Raw genomic sequence first — 16952 nt, forward strand, 5'->3', positions numbered from 1 at the left:
TGCTAGTGTCTTAGAAGCGCCAAACTGAAACAAGTCAAACCTTTCTCTGCTATCTTTATTTGCTTTGTGTTTTTTTTTTTTTTTTTTTTTTTTTTTTGTGGATTTTTTTAAATGTCTTAATGTCTTTCAATTAAGGTAATTGTAATGTCTCGTTTGTTATTTTTATAGAAAAAAAAAACAAGGATGCTCTATTATAGTGGATTTGCACAGAACAGCCCGGATCCTCCTTTTCTCAGTTGCCTTTTCTGTGCTCCTGGCCCCTCCCTCCTGTTGAGTGCCCCCACAGCAAGCAGCTTGCTGTGGGGGCTCCCGAGCCAAGTCACAGCTCCGTGTGTCCATTCAGACACGGAGCTGTGGTTCGGCTTTGCCCCTCTCTCTCTTGATTGGCTAACTGACTTTGACAGCAGCGGGAGCCAATGACGCCGCTGCTGTATCTCAGCCAATCAGGAGGGAGAGTCCCGGATGGCTGAGACATGCGTCGACATTGCTGGACGGAGATGGGGCTCCGATAAAAATTGGGGGGGCTGAGGGGGACTGCTGCACACAAAAGGCTTTTTATCTTAATGCATAGAATGCATTAAAGCGGAGTTCCACCCAAAAGTGGAACTTCCGCATATTCGTCTCCCCCCATCCGGTGCCACTTTTGGCACCTTTCAGGGGGGAACGGGGACCTGTTTTTGAACCGGCTGTAAAGGGTTTCCTTACCAGCAATGATGGTGGCTGTACCTGACAGCCGATCTGAAGAGCAGCTGGGGTGCCGACATCACAGGCTCCCTGGCAGGTAAGTGTCCATATATTAAAACTCAGCAACTGCAGTATTTGTAGCTGCTGACTTTAAATTTTTTGTGGGGTGGGCGGACCTCCACTTTAAGATAAAAATCCTTCTGACTTTACAACCCCTTTAGGATTTCTTGCTACACAGCTGATTTCTGTAAACAAGCTGTCTATATTGTCCTCAGCATTCGCTTTAGAAAATGTACTTGGACCCTGCTAGAGTGGAAATGTGAGGCTAGCCCAGAATGTGACCTTCAGGCACTGGCTTTTTCCAGACCTTTATGTACTGTGTTAGCCACAGAGTGCTTTCCGAGTCCAGAGCCATGGCACAGCCCCAGGTGTGATCCTATCTCTAAATACTCGCTTGTTGGTGAGCAAGATTGGTTAGGCTGCAGCACCAGGAACTACCTCGCTGTTTGCACCACTGGGTGCCTTTACATTTACCCGCCACCACAGGGTTTTACCTGAGTGCTGACTTTAGGCACTAGGTGGAGTGCTCTGCGCTCTTTCCCACCATTCATTCTGGAGAAAACCCCATCACAGTGCCCAGTTCCTTACTGCTGCATGGCATAATATGTCTTCCCAAAGATACATAGAGGACAGTCCTGGTGCAGCAAATGACCTCAGCCTGTGCTCTCCAAATGGTCTTGGGGACATTTACCCGGTTTCCACAGATGGGACTGATGCCTGTAATCTGTAAAGCTTGGACCCCTACTTTTATAGGGTTGTGCCCATTGTAGCCATCTTCAGCCCCATCAGGCTGGTCTGGGCCTACCCCATGTCCACAGGGATATCCATGCCCACTCTGGACTTTCTTTCTGTTTCTGCCCAGTTAGTGAAGCAGTCTGCCCACAGAAAATGCTCTAAAACTGGCCATACACTTATAGAATTTTGTTTGCATTTTCTCGCTTTAAGAACATTTATTCAATTTTCTAATAGTGGGATCAAACGATGTTCGCTTTCGACCAAAGTGGTTTTTGTTCAGGAAATTGCACTCATTTCAAAATTGATTGTTAAAAGCAAACTTCTTTTTAATGCCATTACAATTGCACTCCCTTGGGGCATTTGGTACCCCTGAGCATTCACCCCTTTTCACAGTGATCATTTGATTTACAAGGTCGGTTTGGACTAGTTCCTTCTGCTACCTTTCCTAACAGGGACCTAACCCCTCAGTGTCCTTTGGCAGCATCTGCTATGTCTTATAGTAGTAGGCCCATTTGTCCCCCCTACTTTAAAGCTTTCTGTACTCTTCCAGATATAACTCTTCTGAGGGGGCCTAATACCTGCAAGCTTTGACCAGATAGGGCCTCACAGGTATCTAGTGTTCATAGTTTATGGTCACCAGTAGGTAAGACTGCTCAGCTCAAATCTTTGCTAAAAAAGTCCACACCCTGTAAGTAGGTGGACCCTTACTTGGCTTTCAGGAAATTCCCCCTTCTTTCCCTTTTGTGAGTGTGTACAGTCCCTGTGGACCAAGAAGTCTCTGACGGGACCCATCAGACTCTTAGGGTTATTAGGGTGCTTTATTTTCACCATCCTTGGGGGACCCAACATCCAGGGGTGGCCCCATATTGGGGGGCTTCAGTCTGGTTCCCTAGAGCAGTTGGTCTCCGACTCTTTGAGGAATCCCACTTCAAATCTGTTTGTTGCCTGTTGGATACAACTTGGCTGTAATGTCTACACCTAAGGTAAGTTTTGAGTCTTCTCCTTGTGACAGGAAGAATGACCTGGTCCCTATGTTTCATGGTGCTGTTCTCAACCACACAGTGTGCCTTAGAGATTGGTGTTAGCATCAGACCCTCATAAAGCGGTAGTCTCTTCTTTGGAGAGAGCGGTTTGTGCATCTGGATGCACTTCATCACCTGCATGGCAGGAAGACACCATTGCTGGGGAACGTTGTGTTCCCCTGAATTATCAGCAGACGGCACACACTGTAGTCCCACTGCAGGTGCTCCCTGTTGGGATAGAGTACATCCAGAGGCCTTTGTGGGACCCAAACACCTGGGGTTAGATTTTCCTTTAATTGTTGTTCTGCAACCTTTTGAGGAGGTTTCTCCAAATCCCTTTCTCAGTTCTGTTCCTTATCAGGTGGATTGGCTGTTTTGCTAAGGTTCCTGCCCTGCATTCCATGGCTGTGCATGCTTCTCACGACCAGGGCAGATCAGATGATTTTTATAATTAAGGTTGGACAGATCATGCAGTTCCTCTCTTGGGCCTCCCGGGTGTTTTTGGTGAAAGAGCTTTACTCATCCTCCTGCTTGTCTGGTTTCACATGCACTTGTCTGAGGCTATAGTATACCCTCATCCTTGCCTACTCTTGTAGGGGTACCTCTTGCGCACCCCACTTCCCTTATTCAGTCAGGATGACTTCAGGGTCAATACCCCTGGATATCTACCAGTCTTAAGGGTCTCTTTGGTTAGGCTTTGAGATATTATACTGTGAGGTTCTTGCTGTCCTTTTATATCTTGTGCAAGGTAGGTTGTCAGGCCAGGCAAGCTAATTATTCTCCTGGTACCTTGCATCCCTGAATTTCAAAGGTTAAGTGTGTAAGGCCTGTTCTCCCAGGAGGGATTTTCACCAGTGTTCTTTTAGTTGACCATATTGCATTGTTGGTATTTTTCATCCTCATCAAGTAGTTGCCTAGTTTTACCTGTTTTGATGTTTTTTGCTTCACAGCACTATGCTGGTGCTGGCTCGGTGTTCTTTTAGGTAGAGTCATTCCTCTTGGCAGTGATTTCTTCTTTCCTGGTCTAAGCATCAGGTGGCTCCTCCATCCTCTCATGGTCCCCTCATATGGTTCAGCTTCAGGCTGTGGTCCTTCTGGTGGTCCTGTGTTAAAAGTCCCTTGGTTTTGTTAGTGGATGTTGCCAATTTCTCTGGAAATGTTTTCAATATCCCAACTGTTTCTGAATTACTGTGTCCCTCAATGGATAAATGGATGGAGAAACTTTTTTTTATACTAGCATAAAAAAATGTTTCTTCAAGTGCTGTAAAGTGGAGTTCCGCCAAAAAAAAAAAATTAAGTCAGCAACTTTTAAAATAAGGACACCTACCTGTCCTGGGCGCCCGCGATATCCTCACCCGACCTGTCCTTTGGCTCCCGGGTGCAGGCGCCAGCATGTTACGCAAGGGAATCAGGAAGTAAAGCTTTGCATCTTCACAGCCTGGTTACCTACTGCGCATGCGCATGTCACACTGTGCATCCTGACTGGTCCCTGCTGCCTTCTGGGACCTGTGTGCCTCCCTGAAGACGGAGGGGGGGGGGGGTCGTACATGGCATAATAGCTGTATTAGACCGGTATCTGCTCGCCCCTGAAAGGTGTCAAATGTGACACCGGAAGGGGGGGGGACTGGATAAGCGGAAGTTTCATTTTTGGGTGGAACTCCACTTTAAGGTCTTGTTGTTTTTTTAGCTCTGTATATTGCTTTCTCTCAAAACTAAGGAATGCTAAGTAGAAGAGAAATTGTAAAAGTGCTGGCTTAAAACTTTGTTTGCTAGTGTCCCATCCTCCTGTAGACGGAAGTATAACTCGACTGTTTTTGTATTCCTGTGTACCTTGGACTAGAAGAAAAAGATGCTACATTATAGCTCAACATACATGCTGTTGTGATTCACCCACAGCTAAACCTTATAAATGGCTCTACCTGGCGAAAGATTTATACAGTAGGGCACATATATTTGAAATGCACCCACCCATAGAAATTCCAGAAGTCCTTTAAAGAAGAATTTCAGGTGTATATTTTATATATGATGTCAATCCCCCACCTATTTACCTCATCAGAGAATGTTTTGCATTCAGAAAATGCAAATTATTCTCTGAATGTTGCCTGTGCCGAGCAGCCAACTTCCAGTTAGCAGAATGCAGCAGGAAAGACACTCGTGCGGGACCAGGAAGCAAAGTGAAGATTACTTGAGTAGCATTGTCTACTGTACTTCAGTGAATTCAAGCTTCCTGTGGCATTAGCCAGGATGGTATATGCATAGTTACATTGGTCCAAGCTGGAACATTGTAACTATGTAAAAAATGTCTATACCTGGAATTTTTCTTTAAATCCTAATTCAGCTGAATACATTCCAGTTGTATCAAAGCATGTTGGGTCGTACATCTTGTGTTCTTTACAAAGCAGCCACATGCTGCAGAGAAGGACCCTTGCTCTCTGTATGAAGTCTTTCTGCAGAGGTCCCATATGCCCCTGCTGAGAGCTAGGGCTCATGCTTTCTGCTGGTTGGAAATCTTTACCTCTGACTCCTGCGGAGGTGTGTCAGACCTCTACAGAGACTACTGCTTCCACAAAGAGACAGAGCTGTGTTTTTAACTTGGGTTATGTCTTCTTTTAAAATAAATCAATCTGCAAGGCTTTGAACACCATTTGTTTTTATGCCCCTAGAATGTATTTAGCTGACCTAGTACATCACCACAGGTACAGCCAAATTAAAGAAACATGATGACTTATTCTTATGGTGCTGTAAACATGTACAGGTGCATCTCCAAAAATTACAATATCATCAAAAAGTTAATTTATTTCAGTAATTCAAAAAGTGAAACACAGCGTGATATATTTCAAGCATTTCTTTCTTTTAATTTTGATGATTATGGCTTACAGCTAGTGAAAACCCAAAATTCGGTATCTCAGAAATTTGGAATATTTTGAAAAAGTTTGAAAAAGTTCAATATTAAAGAAGCTGGCTGTTCAGAGTGCTGTATCCAAGCATATTAATGGAATGTTGAGTGGAAGGAAAAAGTGCGGTTAAAAAAAGGTGCGCAAGCAACAGAGAATTGTGAAGCAAAGGCCATTCAAGAATTTGGGGGAGAATCAGAAGGAGTGGACTACGGCTGTGTCAGTGCTTCAAGAGCCACCACACACACCGACATATCTAGGACATGGGCCACAACTGTTGCATTTCTCGAGTCAAGCCACTCATGAACCAGAGACAATGTCAAAAATGTCTCTACCTGGTCTAAGAACTGGACTGGACTGTTGCTCATTGGTCCAAATTCTTCTAAACTTTGCATTTCATTTGGAAATCAAGGTCCCAGAGTCTGGAGGAAGAGTGGAGAGGCACAGAATCCAAGTTACAAGATGTCCAGTGTGAAGTTTCCACAGTCAGGGATGATCTGGGGAGCCATGTCATCTGCTGGTGTTGGTCCACTGTGTTTTATCAAGTCCAAAGTCAGCGCAGCCCTCTACTAGGAAATTCTAGAGCACTTCATGTTTCCCTCTGCTGACCAGCTTTATGGAGATGCTAATTTTATTTTCCAGCAGGACTTGGCACCTGCTCACTTTGCCAAAAATACCAATACCTGGTTTAATGACCATGGTATCGTTGTGTTTGATTGGCCAGCAAACTCGCCTTACCTAAACTTCATAAAGAATCTGGGGTATTGTCAATAAGAAGAGGAGACACCAGACCCAACAATGCAGAGGAGCTGAAGGCTGCTATCAAAGTAATCTGAGCTTCCATAACACCTCAGCAGTGCCACAGGCTGATCTCCTCCATGCCATGCCGCATTGATGCAGTAATTCATGCAAAAGGACCCCCGGCCAAGTATTGAGTGCATACTATACTGTACATGGGCATACTTTTTGGTAAGCCAACATTTCTGTATTAATTTTTTTTTTTTCATTGGTCTTCTGTAATATTCAAATTTTCTGAGACACTACATTTTGGGTTTTCACTAGCTGTAAGCCATAATCAAAATTAAAAGAAAGAAATGCTTGAAATATATCACTCTGTGTGTAATTAATCTATACAATATGAGTTTCACTTTTTGAATGGAAATAAATTTAACTTTTTGATGAGATACAATTTTTTTTTTTTTTTAGATGCACCTGTATATTGGTGTATCATGCAGGGCAAAGCATCGGGTTTCCCTCCTCCCTGGTTACTTTTCCTTTGTTCTTCCACAATGTTGTTCGCCTGCAGAAGCACAGAAAATGAAGGCCTATGTGCTTCACATCACTGCTCAGAGCTCACACAGAGCTAAGGAGACTCTCTCCCTGCTTTCATGTGACAGTGCTTGAGCCTGGTGGTTGGCCAGCACTGAGGAAGAGTAGTAGAGATACTTGTTTCCTGTACCAGAAAGTACCAGGTATGGGGAGCCTTTTAAAATGAAATATATAAAAATTAACTTTGTTCTGTGTTTAATTGGTTACAGTATGGAACATAACAGGTGTTGTTCAAATGTATGTGGCGTAATTTGGAGTTATACTTTCAAATCTGTGGTGGAGTACAAAAAATGTGTACATCATTACTGAAAAGCAGTTTCATATAAGATGCTTTAGCCTGCATTTACCCCTGCTTGACCGCATAGGGCAGCCCATTCACTTGAACACACGTGCCAAAGTAGCTCCTGCTCTTCTTTTTTTTTTTTTTTTTTTTTTTTTTTTTTCTTATGACTGTGAGCCTCGTGCATTGTTGCAATGTGTTTTGGCTCCTGACAAAACACATGACTTTAACCCGCATTTGGGGTACCATTAAGAAATAATGGCACCGCAAGCTCAATGCCCATTTTGGTGCATTTGTCGCCTGTATCCGGGAATGCAGACAGAAATGCGTGTTTCTGCCCACATTTCCAGAACACGAAGGTGTGCATGCAGACATATAGTTTATTGAACATGATGTAGGTTTTTTTTTTTTTTATAATCTTTAGTCATGTTTTTTGCTCCTCAAGCAACAGGCGTTATTTCTGAGGTCCTGGGGTAGGTCAGAAAATTACCCCTCAATCTCATATAATCCCTCTCAGGGAATCCAGCAGAGCTAGGTTTTATTTTGGGGCATTAGAAACAACTCAGATTTGTTAGTTTTTTAGCACTGGAAAATTGACAGCTGAAGTCTGATTGGCTGATCACATTGGACTCCCTTGTATCTCTCAACAGTGATATTACTAACTATGAGGCTCTTTCAATCTGTCTGTGTTTTTAGTATGCAGATCAATCACTGATGAAAAATGCCATTCGCACCTCAGAAGAGTCCTGGATCGAGCAACAAATGTTAGAAGATAAAAAGAGGGCCACAGACTGGGAAGCTACAAATGAGGCCATTGAGGAACAAGTTGCTCGGGAATCTTACCTGCAGTGGTTAAGGGACCAAGAGAAGCAGGCCAGACAGGTAACCCTATCGGCAATTTATTTAATTTTTCCTTGTTTTATTATTTCATTCACGCATTTTGCAATAAAAACTTGGCCTTTCATGCTTTCTGTCTCGTCCCCAACTTCTACCTATGTGCTGGCACGTCTTCCTCCTGTTTCTTCTCTACTGTACTTATTTTCTCTTGTTCATATTGCTAATGAGAAACCTCCAACCTTTCTTTATATTCACAGCCCCGCAAGGCCACTGCAACCTGCAGTTCTGCTACTGCTGCAGCATCAAGTGGTCCAGAAGAATGGAGCGTGCGTTCACCAAGACAGCGCAGCACAGCGGGGTCCCCTGAACATCCTGATATTCATGGAGATCAAACAAAGCCGTCTTCCCCCGGAAATGCCCTAGTGTTAGCAAAACCTCCCTCACCGTGTGCACCAGGTAACTGCGGCCATTGATTTTTACCATGGACTCACCTTTCTATAACTACTTGTCGACCACGTACTGTCGTTTTACTGCTACAATGCGATCTGGCTGCACAGAATCACGTATTTATACAAGATTCTGCATTTCTGGGTAGGGGGTGCGCTGCACGCCTGCCCAGCTGTGCTGTGATTCCTCACAGCACATGCCGATCACTGACTGGAGGCACCCGGCCAGTGATCGGCTCTGAGCTTCACCAAACACAGCTCTGTGAATGTAAACAACACAGAGCTGTGTTCAGTGACAGGGATCTCGTTGTGTTAAACAAGGAATTAAAACAACTAGATCCCCAGTAAAAGCAGTACACACAAACACTCGTTAGGCACACATTTAACCCCTTGATCGCCCTAGATGTTAACTCCTTCCTGCCCAGTAACAGTACATATCATTAGCACTGATCACTGTAATAATGTCACTGGTGATGCCAGTAGCAGTCAGTCCCCCCCAGCGTCGGTGTCAGATAGCCCGCCGCAATATCGCAGTCCCGTTTATAAGTTATGAAATCCAATATTACTAGTTTAAAAAAAAAAAAAATTCCAGTGTATATCCCTAGCATGTAGACACAAACCAATTAATATACACTTATTGTGATTTTTTTTTTTTTAATACCAAAGACGTGTAGCAAAATACATTTCAATCAGACTGTATTAAAGTGATTGTAAAGTCTTTTTTTTTTTTAAATAACAAACATGTCATACTTACCTCCTCTATGCAGTTGGTTTTTCACAGAGCAGCCCAGATCCTCCTTCTTGGGTCCATCTTTGCTGCTTCTGGCTCCTCCCTCCTGTTGAGTGCCCCCACAGCAAGCAGCTTGCTATGGGGGCACCCGAGCCGAGTCACAGCTCCATGCGTCAATTCAGACTGGGTGCCCCCCCCCATGATTGGCTAACTGACTTTGATTGATAGCCATGCGAGCCAATGGCGCTGCTGTGTGTCTCAGCCAACCAGGAGGAGAGTCCCGGACAGCTAAGACACTTGTGGACATCTCTGGAGAGAGATGGGACACAGGTAAGTAATTAGGGCTTGCTGGGGAGGCTGCTACACACAGAAGGTGTTTTTTTATCTGAATGCATAGAATGCAACAACTCCTTTTAAGTAGTTTGATTTTTTTTTTTTTTTTTTTTTTTTTTATGGGATACGTTTTTTAGCAGAAAGTAAAAAATATTGTTTTTTTTTTCAAATAGTTGATCTTTTGTATAATAAAAAACACAGAGGTGATCAAATGCAACCAAAAAAAATCTTTACTTGTACAGCATTACATGACCACGCAATTGTCAGTTAAAGTAGCACAGTGCCGCATAGCAAAAAATGACCTAGTCATGAAGAGGGTAAAATTTTCCGGAGCTGAATTGATTAATACATTTATTTTACGTTTCCTCTGGTGTATATATAAAAGCAGACCACAGGTCAAAGATCATTTTCAGGATCTTTGCTATATGCGCCACATTCTTCTCTGATCTTATTCATATAGCAGCAAGCATCGTCTGTGTTCACCCCTCATGTGAAATCATGGTAATTGTAGTCATCAATGTGATAGGTGAGTGCAGTGCATAAGCAATAAAGAAAAAGCGCTCCTGTTCTTGGTCATCTCTCCTCACCTCAGCTCTATTGGGATTTTCCAGCATTTCACTTGAAAACCTCAATTAGGTGCCAGGGATATTGGAGAGCTGTCGTAATAAATGTGGAGCCATGACGCAAGACTGCGAGCTGCCACATTACAAGTAACTGCACAGTGTGTGTGTGTACAGCAGCGATCACCACAAGGAATCACTGGCTGTACGGAGAACTGTGAATAGCTGCGGCTGCCGGGGATCTGTCATTACAGTGAATCCAGGCCAGCGACTGCACCTAGCTGCTCTCATCCACAGCTGTGAACAAAAGATTTCTGCCATTACAGTTCTCACTAGCCTTAACCGCTGGTATGAATGTAGCCTTATACTTCAAATACCCGGCCTACCGAAGGACTCCACTTTGCAGTGCTGTTCAGACATACATACATGTTCAGAATGTGTTCATACTAGTATTTTTGGATGTGCAAAATAACAAAGCTTTTGGATCAACTAGAAAACTAGCTTTTTTTCAGAGAGCGATTAGCAGTGTCAAAATGTGTATTTATCTTAGCACCAATGTTCATGATATGTGGTCAGTAGAGGAAATGGATAGTGGAAAGTCCTTATCTTAATGGGGAACAGCTTTTTTGGGTGTTTATGTGATATATGAACACATTCAAGAATGTTAAAGACCTGTGCTGTTTTGTAATTAACTGATTTTGCAGAGATTGAAATGTTTGATTTCATTTTTCCACTTCCTTGTATGTTGTATTTGCTACCAAAATGTTTTCTTGATGTGACCTTGTTTTACATCGTGTTTGCTAAAGGACCATTCTATTACATTAAAGATAAAAAATGTTTTAACCCCTTCCAGCCCAAGGACATCATATGATGTCCTGGACTTTGAGTGGGGATATCTAAATAATGCCTGCAGATACAGGCATCATTCGGATATCATCTTCTTCAGCTGGCGATTCTGTGCACCTTAAGAACAATCATAGTGGCAGTTCAGCCGCTTGATTGTTACAGGCGGTAGGAGGGGAGATCCCCCCCCTCCTGCCGCCCTCTGGTGCTTCTCCGGGCTCGCCCGTGCGATCCACGAGCCGGAGAACAAATCAGTCTCTGCCAGGAAGTTGATCGCGGAGATTTCTGGTGACCAGATGGTCCCAGTCATCTCTATGACCCTCGGAGGCCGGGGCGCGATGTTATGGCGTCACATCCTGGCCGGTGGATGTAAACATTGCTGGGGACTCGGCTGGAAAGGGTCGAGACAGTTCTTTTTTTTTTATCTCAGCCTTTCCAACCTGGAGGAAAGATTGTCTTGGACCCCAGATCTCTCCATAAAGAGGACCTGTCACGCGCTATTCTTATTACAAGGGATGTTTACATTCTTGTAATAGGAATTATTTTTTTACACTTTTCTCTTTAAAAAAAAAAGGTAAGGTAAAATAAACAATAAAAAAAAAATTTAAAGCGCCCCGTCCCCGCGTGCTCGCGCACAGAAGCGAACGCATAAGTAAGTCGCGCCCACATATGTAATCAGTGTCAAATCACACGTGAGGTATCGCCACATGCGTTCAAGCAAGAGCGACAATTCTAGCCCAAGACCTCCTCTGTAACTCTAAACTGGTAACCTGTAAAAAAAAATTAAAGCATTGCCTTTGGAGATTTTTAAGTACCAAAGTTTGACACCATTCCACGGGTGTTTTACTGTGTTGTTTTTTTTTTTTTTGTTTTTTTTTTTTGTTATTCATTAAACAGTTATTTTCCAAAAATAACGCATTTGAAAAATTTCTGCGCAAATACCTTGTGATTTAACCACTTAAAGACCAGCCTCGTTTTGAGATTTTGGTGTTTACATGTTTAAAACAGTTTTTTTTTGCTAGAAAATTACTTAGAACCCCCAAACATTATATATTGTTTTTTTTTTTTCTAACACCCTAGAGAATAAAATGGCAGTCATTACAATACTTTTTTCACACCGTATTTGCACAGCGGTCTTCCAAGCGCACTTTTTTGAATAAAAAAATAAGACAACAGTAAAGTTAGCCCAATTTTTTTTTATATTGTGAAAGATGATGTTACACCGAGTAAATTGATACCCAACATGTCACACTTCAAAATTGCGCCCGCTTGTGGAATGGCGTCAAACTTTTACCCTCAAAAATCTCTATAGGCGACGTTTAAAAAATTCTACAGGTTGCATGTTTTGCATTACAGAGGAGGTCTAGGGCTAGAATAATTGCTCTCGCTCTACCGATCACGGTGACTCACGTCTGCGTTCGCTTCTGCGCGCGAGCTCGTCGGGACAGGGCGTTTTAAAAAGAGGTTTTTTTTTCTTATTTATTTTACTTGATTTTATTTATTTTTACACTGTTTTTTTTTTTTTTTTAAATAATTTGGATCACTTTTATTCCTATTACAAGAAATGTAAACATCCCTTGTAATAGAAAAAAGCATGACAGGTCCTCTTAAATATGAGATTTTGGGTCAAAAAGTCCTCAGATCTCATATTTTGACTTAAATGCAATAAAAAAAAAATTGTCATTTGAAAAAATGACATTGAAAAAATGTGCCTTTAAGATCTATGGACGGAAGTGACGTTATAACGTTACTTCCGCCCTGCAGTGTCATGGAGACGGGTGGGGGCCATCTTCCCCTCACTCGTCTCCATGTCAGCCCAGGGGACAAGCACGATCGTTTACCGGAGCCGCCGGCAGCGGCGGAGGGCACCGGATCGTGGCGAGAGGGAGTGCCCCTCTCACGCCACCAATAAAAGTGATCTCGCAGCGAATCCGCCGCAGAGACCACTTTTATCTTGTAGCCGGCCGAACACGGAGATACCGGGGTTATGGCAGCTAGCTGCTGCCATAACAACGATATCTGCCTCCAAAAAAGGGACGTATATGTACATGCGGAGGTTGGCAAGTGGTTAAAAAGTTGCGACGATAGCCATTTTATTCCCTAGAATCTTTCCTAAAAAACATACAGTATCTCACAAAAGTGAGTACACCCCTCACATTTTTGTAAATATTTTATCATATCTTTTCATGTGACAACACTGAAGAAATGACACTTTGCTACAATGTAAAGTAGTGAGTGTACAGCTTGTATAACAGTGTAAATTTGCTGTCCACTCAAAATAACATCAAACAGCCATTAATGTCTAAATCTCTGGCAACAAAAGTGAAAATGTCCAAATTGGGCCCAATTAGCCATTTTCCCTCCCCGGTGTCATGTGACTCGTTAGTGTTACAAGGTCTCAGGTGTGAACGGGGAGCAGGTGTGTTAAATTTGGTGTTATCGCTCTCACTCTCATTGTCTTGTCACTTTCCGTTCAATGACTAGTCACTGGGAAAAATATTCTCAGCAAATACACAGACAGTATCAAAAACATGACCCTTAAGCCTGGTACATGGGATTGCACAAAAAAAACTGACAGCTCCAGGCAGGATCTGCTGTACTAACCATGCGAGGTTAGTCCAGCGATCTCCCCCGCTGAGCTGTTGTGTTCTGACAGGGGGACGGCTCCCCTGCCTGAACACTCCGATCAGTGCTGTCTGCCATTGGCTGAGAACGCTGATCGGCTGCTGGTTTTCCAGCATGCGCGTCTCACATGCACACGGGCAGAATGTTGGCCGGTATTTTTTGTACCAGCAAATGTCTCCCGACATTCTGGCCCTGTGCTTTAAACCCTTCCTTACCCACTTGAAGACCAGGCCTTTTCTGGAACTTTTTGTTTAAAAGTTTAAATTAGTATTTTTTGCTAGAAAATTACTTGGAACCCCCATTTTTTTTTTTTTTTTTTTTTTTAGCAGAGCCTAGAGAATAAAATGGTGATTGTTGCAATATTTTATGTTGCACAGCAGTCTTTCTGACGCATTTTTTTGGAAAGAATACACTTTTTAATGAATTTAAAGAAAACAAAGCACAATAATTACCCCAATTTTTTTTTTTTTTTTTGTATAATGTGAAAGATTTGTCGTGGAACGGCGACAAACTACGGTACTTTTATGTTGCACAGCAGTCTTTCAGACGCTTTTTTTTTTGGAAAGAATACACTTTAATGAATTTAAAGAAAACAAAGCACAATAATTACCCCAATTTTTTTTTTTTTGTATAATGTGAAAGATTTGTTGTGGAACGGCGACAAACTACGGTACTTAGTTACCTGTTTAGAGTTACAGAGGAGTGCTAGATGATTATTGCTCTTGCTTGAACGATCGCTATTATACCACACATGGGTGTGGTTTGAACATGTTTACATATGCTTGCACGACATATGTATGCGTTCACTTCTACACACAAGCACGGACGGATGGGGCACTTGAATTTTTTTTCTTTTCTTATTTTGCTTTTTTATTTAACATTTTTACACTGTCCCTTTTTTTTAATCACTTTTATTTCTATTACACGGAATGTTAACATCCCTTGTAATATAAATAAGCATGACAGGTCCTCTTTATTGAGAGATCTAGGGTCAAACAGATCTTTTACCTTTTTAAAAGCAAAAGGAAAAAAAAATTATTATTTTTTTACTTTAAAAAAAAAAAATTGTTTTATTATGGCCCGGGAACTAGAAGTGATGTCAAATGTTGCTCCGGTCCTCGAAGGGCATAGAGACGAGTGGCAGCCATCTTGGCCTCACTTGTCTCCCTGTCCAGCTAACGGCAATTATGGTAATGACCGGACGGTAAAAAATTGCGTTGAGATATACCTGTACCTTGTGCATGCTATGTATACTCCAAAAAAGTAATTAAAGTTTACAGGGTGCATGTAGTTCGCCCTGTCCTGCTCCCCCATTCCTGGCTTTCAAAATGACAGCTGGTACTTGCTAAATAATAGGTCTGTTGCTGTCAAATATAGAGCTTGTGAGCAGTGTTTGTAAACACTTTTTGAAAGCTTGATTTCAAAAATGCAAAGTAACATTGTTGTTACTTTGTATCTACTCTGTTTCTTTCATATGAAGATCGAAAGGATGACCTAAAATCTGCATGTGATGTCATGTAAAGAAGATCATCCGCTAACATGTGTCTTTGCCAGGCTCCGTTTTTTATGACAGAGGGAAACCCTATTTTTTTTCATCCGTAAAAAAAACCCAGAATGGATGAAAAACAGATGTTAGCGGACGACCTGCTGACATCCGTTTTTAAAACCTTTTTTTTTCCCCCTCATTAAACGCACTGTATATATGCTGGTTGCTAAGGAGGGAGCCGGGAAGCTGGCCGCCACGTCCTTAACCAATGAATCATCAGCTGTCAGCGGGGTTCCCTGCTGACAGCTGACTGTAAAAAAAAAAAAAATTGGCGGCAAACAATCGCAAAGAAAAAAAAAATGGGGGGTCCCCCTCAGGTCCGTGCCAGGCCTTTCAGGTATAGTATGGATTCAGAGGGGACTTTGCGCCCCCCACCCCAAAGTACCTTGCCCCCCATATTGATGGGGTCAAGGGCCTCTTCCCAACATCCCTGGCCGGTGCTTGTGGGAGTCTACGGGCAGGGGATTTATAGGAATTTTTTGCCGGCAATCTTTTCTTTTACATTCAGCTGTCAGCGGGGAACCCCGTTGACAGCTGATGACTCATCGGTTGTTAAGGATGCAGCGGCCAGCTTCCCAGCCCCCTCCTTAGCAATCAGATTTTATATATATATATCTCAGAAGGCATTTCTTTACAGAGGACACATACGTGCTGGAAGATTCGGCACATTCACACACATGACACCCTTTTAAGCATGTAGGCAAATGCGCAGGGAATTCCGGTGCATGCTCACAGGTGCCATAGGTCTCTACAGTGCCTGATATCCAAAAACTAACATCTGTTTGCATACGCCAAGATCTCCTGCACTAGCGCAGACATACTGGGGGTCTCTGCTAGGTGCCAATTACCTGACAGCCCTGTGCCGCGTCTACACTTTCACCAGATTTCTAACAATTATGGGGCATTGAGAAGTGAAGAGAGGAATGACGTATTTCTTTAACTGCTGAATTAATCAGTTTTGACCTTTGCACCATGGGCAATGTCTTTTAGCACCTGTCACAAGATTAACCTTGGCTCAAAGCTTTAAGACTTCTGCCAGATAGAGACCTTGTACATCTTTTTGGTCGTCATGTTTGCTTGAACCAGTACAGTTCATATTTGGGGGTAATATAGTTCTGTATGGTCACATGATCTCACAATGACATGTTTTTGTCTTGTAGGCCCAAGCAACTCCGGAGCTGACAGAGCAACTTCCCCCTTGGTGTCTTTGTACCCGGCACTGGAATGCAGAGCCATCATGCAGCACATGTCCCCCACAGCGTTTGGTGAGTGTGCTGCCTCCTTTGATCTGTTGAGAAGCTACTATTTACAATTTCCAATGCTGCTATTTCTTCTTGCCCGTAGGTCTGAAAGACTGGGATGACGATGAAATACTCGCCTCTGTTTTAGCCGTGTCACAACAGGAATACTTAGACTCAGTGAAGAAAAACACCCTGCGGCGGGACCCTTCCCCAGACCACAGCTGATATACACATTGGACTTCTTCCACTCATCCCATTCTCCCGTCTCGATTTTTTCTCTGCTTGCCTCCCCCTCCACCCCACCCCTCCTTTCCTCTCCCACCAGTTTATAACATGCTCACTTTGTGATCTCTACATTGAATGATGCTCTTTTTTTTTTTTTTTTTTCTGTAAATCTACCTTTCCTACTAGCCCTGGAGGACTTGTATAGCTGCATGTTCCAGAGAATATTGACAGCCCAGTGCCCCATCCACCTTGACACTTCCAGATCTCCTTTCCACCGCCTGCAGCAGCTGACCTGGGCTGCTTGACTGGCTCCAGCGGGGGCTGCTCTGACTTTGCAATTCCATCTTTTAGATAGATACGATGGGTGTGCAGAGGGGAGAATGACTGAACTAGTGGAGCTTTCCACTTTTGTATCTTCCTGATTTTTTTTTTTTTTTGTTTGTATCTTATCAAAAGGATGTTCCAATCACCTAGGAATAACTTTTTTTCTTATTAAGAAAGAAGAGAAAATGAAAAAAAATTGCAAAAAAAAGTCTTATACAAGAATGAATGCGTGCTGTAA

At 42.8% G+C, this 16952-nt stretch overlaps 1 protein-coding gene across 2 annotated transcripts in view; it reads left to right on the forward strand.

The window, feature by feature from the left end:
- The window catches only part of OTUD5 (OTU deubiquitinase 5), a 118500-nt gene extending 101548 nt beyond the window's left edge, over window positions 1-16952 (forward strand). Inside the window, exons 6-9 of one of the 2 annotated variants that reach the window (XM_073599793.1) lie at window positions 7701-7886; window positions 8099-8297; window positions 16085-16189; window positions 16269-16936. In XM_073599793.1, the coding sequence (XP_073455894.1) occupies window positions 7701-7886; window positions 8099-8297; window positions 16085-16189; window positions 16269-16390 (612 nt within the window). In that variant the 3' untranslated portion in view covers window positions 16391-16936. Of the gene's footprint in view, window positions 1-7700; window positions 7887-8098; window positions 8298-16084; window positions 16190-16268 lie in introns of both variants that reach the window. The other variant, XM_073599792.1, reaches the window with a different exon arrangement.

The sequence above is a fragment of the Aquarana catesbeiana genome, linkage group LG09 (assembly GCF_042186555.1).
Source record: "Aquarana catesbeiana isolate 2022-GZ linkage group LG09, ASM4218655v1, whole genome shotgun sequence".
NCBI classification, from domain to species: domain Eukaryota; kingdom Metazoa; phylum Chordata; class Amphibia; order Anura; family Ranidae; genus Aquarana; species Aquarana catesbeiana.